General features: G+C 36.7%; 1 protein-coding gene across 1 annotated transcript in view; it reads right to left on the bottom strand.

The window, feature by feature from the left end:
- gckr (glucokinase (hexokinase 4) regulator) overlaps nucleotides 1-2,061 on the bottom strand; it is a 13,394-nt gene that overhangs the window by 3,127 nt on the left and 8,206 nt on the right. The window contains exons 14-15 of the mRNA XM_046055135.1: nucleotides 290-386; nucleotides 99-208 (exon numbers count right to left, since the gene is read on the bottom strand). Of these exons, the coding sequence (XP_045911091.1) occupies nucleotides 99-208; nucleotides 290-386 (207 nt within the window). The remainder of the gene's footprint in view (nucleotides 1-98; nucleotides 209-289; nucleotides 387-2,061) is intronic.

Raw genomic sequence — 2,061 nt, 5'->3', positions numbered from 1 at the left:
AGATAGATAGATAGATAGATAGATAGATAGATAGATAGATAGATAGATAGATAGATAGATAGATAGATAGATAGATAGATAGATAGATAGATAGATACTTGTTGGACAGCAGCTGCAGTGTCTCCATCAACATGATGATAAACAGCATGGAGGTTGGACGTCTTTTTTCTCACTCTGTGTGCCAACGTGGCCACCTCACTGACATCGTCTGTGGAGCGAAGCCATCGAGACACATGTTAATTTCATTTGGACAAAATCCAAACATGAAACGAAGAAGGTGTTATCTCACCAGAGTGCGTGTAGAGAAGAAGAACGATGTCCTGGTCATTAAGAGATGGCAGAACTAGATGCAAAAAATCCTCGTGTGCTATGCAAAAGTTGGGACCCTAGAGGAAAGAAAACACATGATATGTTCAAATATCTATGTGATGTATATATCATGTATTTTTGTAACGTACATCATGTACATTAGTTATTTGTGGTAGTAGATATACATTCACACAGCTTTTCAAAACATAATAACATGAACAACATTTTTTTAAATGACATATCCGACATTTTTATATAAGCGATACACACATTAGTAGGTTAACTTACAGACTTGTGCATTTTAAAGGCCCTGAAAATATATTTTCTCAGTCAACTTCATGAGCAATGGGGTCCAAAAACGACAAGCCAAAGCTAGAACAGTGTTAGTTTTTTTACAGGAGAGATTTCTGAAGTGGGCGAGGCTCAGTCAAATAAAAGTGAAGTCAAATACCTTCATGCACCAATCAAGATTCAGCAACATTTGAATCAAATGTGATGACAGTTTTGGGGTAGTTTTGTCTAAATTCCTTGAGACATTTTGATTTGATAGTATTTATGGCTGTCATTTATTACGTTTATATAAAATAGTTGTTTGTATTGTCAGTGGGGTGTCCGCCATTCTCGCACTGAATTCAAATGCTGTGCACTTGCACAAGGGATTGACAGATAATTACACATGATGTACATGAGGAAATTGGTAAGCACGTGCAATTTGCAAGTAGTTAGTGTGTCTGTGCATATGTCACGTAATGATGCAAAATAAATAATAAAAAACAATCTTCACAAAAGGAATATAAATAGTACTTGCCAATTTCAAAAAGCCTTTGACTCACTAGATCACCCAGCAGTATAAAAAAAGAACTAAAGCAGATTAATTGAAAACAGACATCAAGTCCAGCAGGGTTTCATAAAGAAGGTACAGCAGGATGTCTTTCACACTAATCCTGTTCTGGGTTAATCTACAAGTTAAATTCAGCTGAGACAGATGTGTCATGGCATGGTGCAAAATAAGCTGTGTTTCATTTTAATTGAATTTTAGTGACATTTTAATACTTTTTAAGGATTTTTCAGACTTGTAAGACAACCCAGAACAGAAGACAGCGCTACCGTAAAAGAAGCACAGAGGAATGTTAAATCTAGTCATCATTCATAATTAAATACCATTTATTAGTCCATTGTGTCCGATTAGAGCTTTTGTTCTCCATTTGCAATAATTAGTTGTCCATTAATTCCAGTTGTCCTCTTTTGTTTAAATAGATGTTAATTCATTGTTTTCCTTCACATACCAGTGAAATAAGCGGACCCTCATTGTTGTTCAGCTCTCTGTATCCTCCACTGATGAAGCCTCGAACATCTCCGTAGTCTCAGACACACAGACACAAATAATATACATACATCGTGCAAAAGTAAAAGATGTGTCTCTCCCAGATTACTAATTATATATGGTAAAAATGCATCTGTGATCATTAACCAACATCTTGTTTTAGACTTACTGGGTCTCGGTTGCATTCACAAGTCGCAAGTCCTGGCTTTGCAAAATGTTATCACACAGAAAAAAATAATAATTCAGACTCACCTGCTCCAAACGTGGGTTTACACTCACTGGCATCAATGAGGCCCAGAATAGCGAGGGAGCCCCAGCCCAGATAACACACACGCCCGCCACGCCGCAAACTGAAACACATATGGGAGAGTAGCAGATCGTTGAGGTCAAAATGTTAAAACAGAAAGTTTTATTGTTTTTTATTGTTT

The sequence above is a fragment of the Micropterus dolomieu genome, linkage group LG01 (genome assembly GCF_021292245.1).
Source record: "Micropterus dolomieu isolate WLL.071019.BEF.003 ecotype Adirondacks linkage group LG01, ASM2129224v1, whole genome shotgun sequence".
NCBI lineage: Eukaryota > Metazoa > Chordata > Actinopteri > Centrarchiformes > Centrarchidae > Micropterus > Micropterus dolomieu.
Note: the sequence above shows the minus strand (reverse complement) of the source record. Positions and strands in the feature narration are given on the sequence as shown.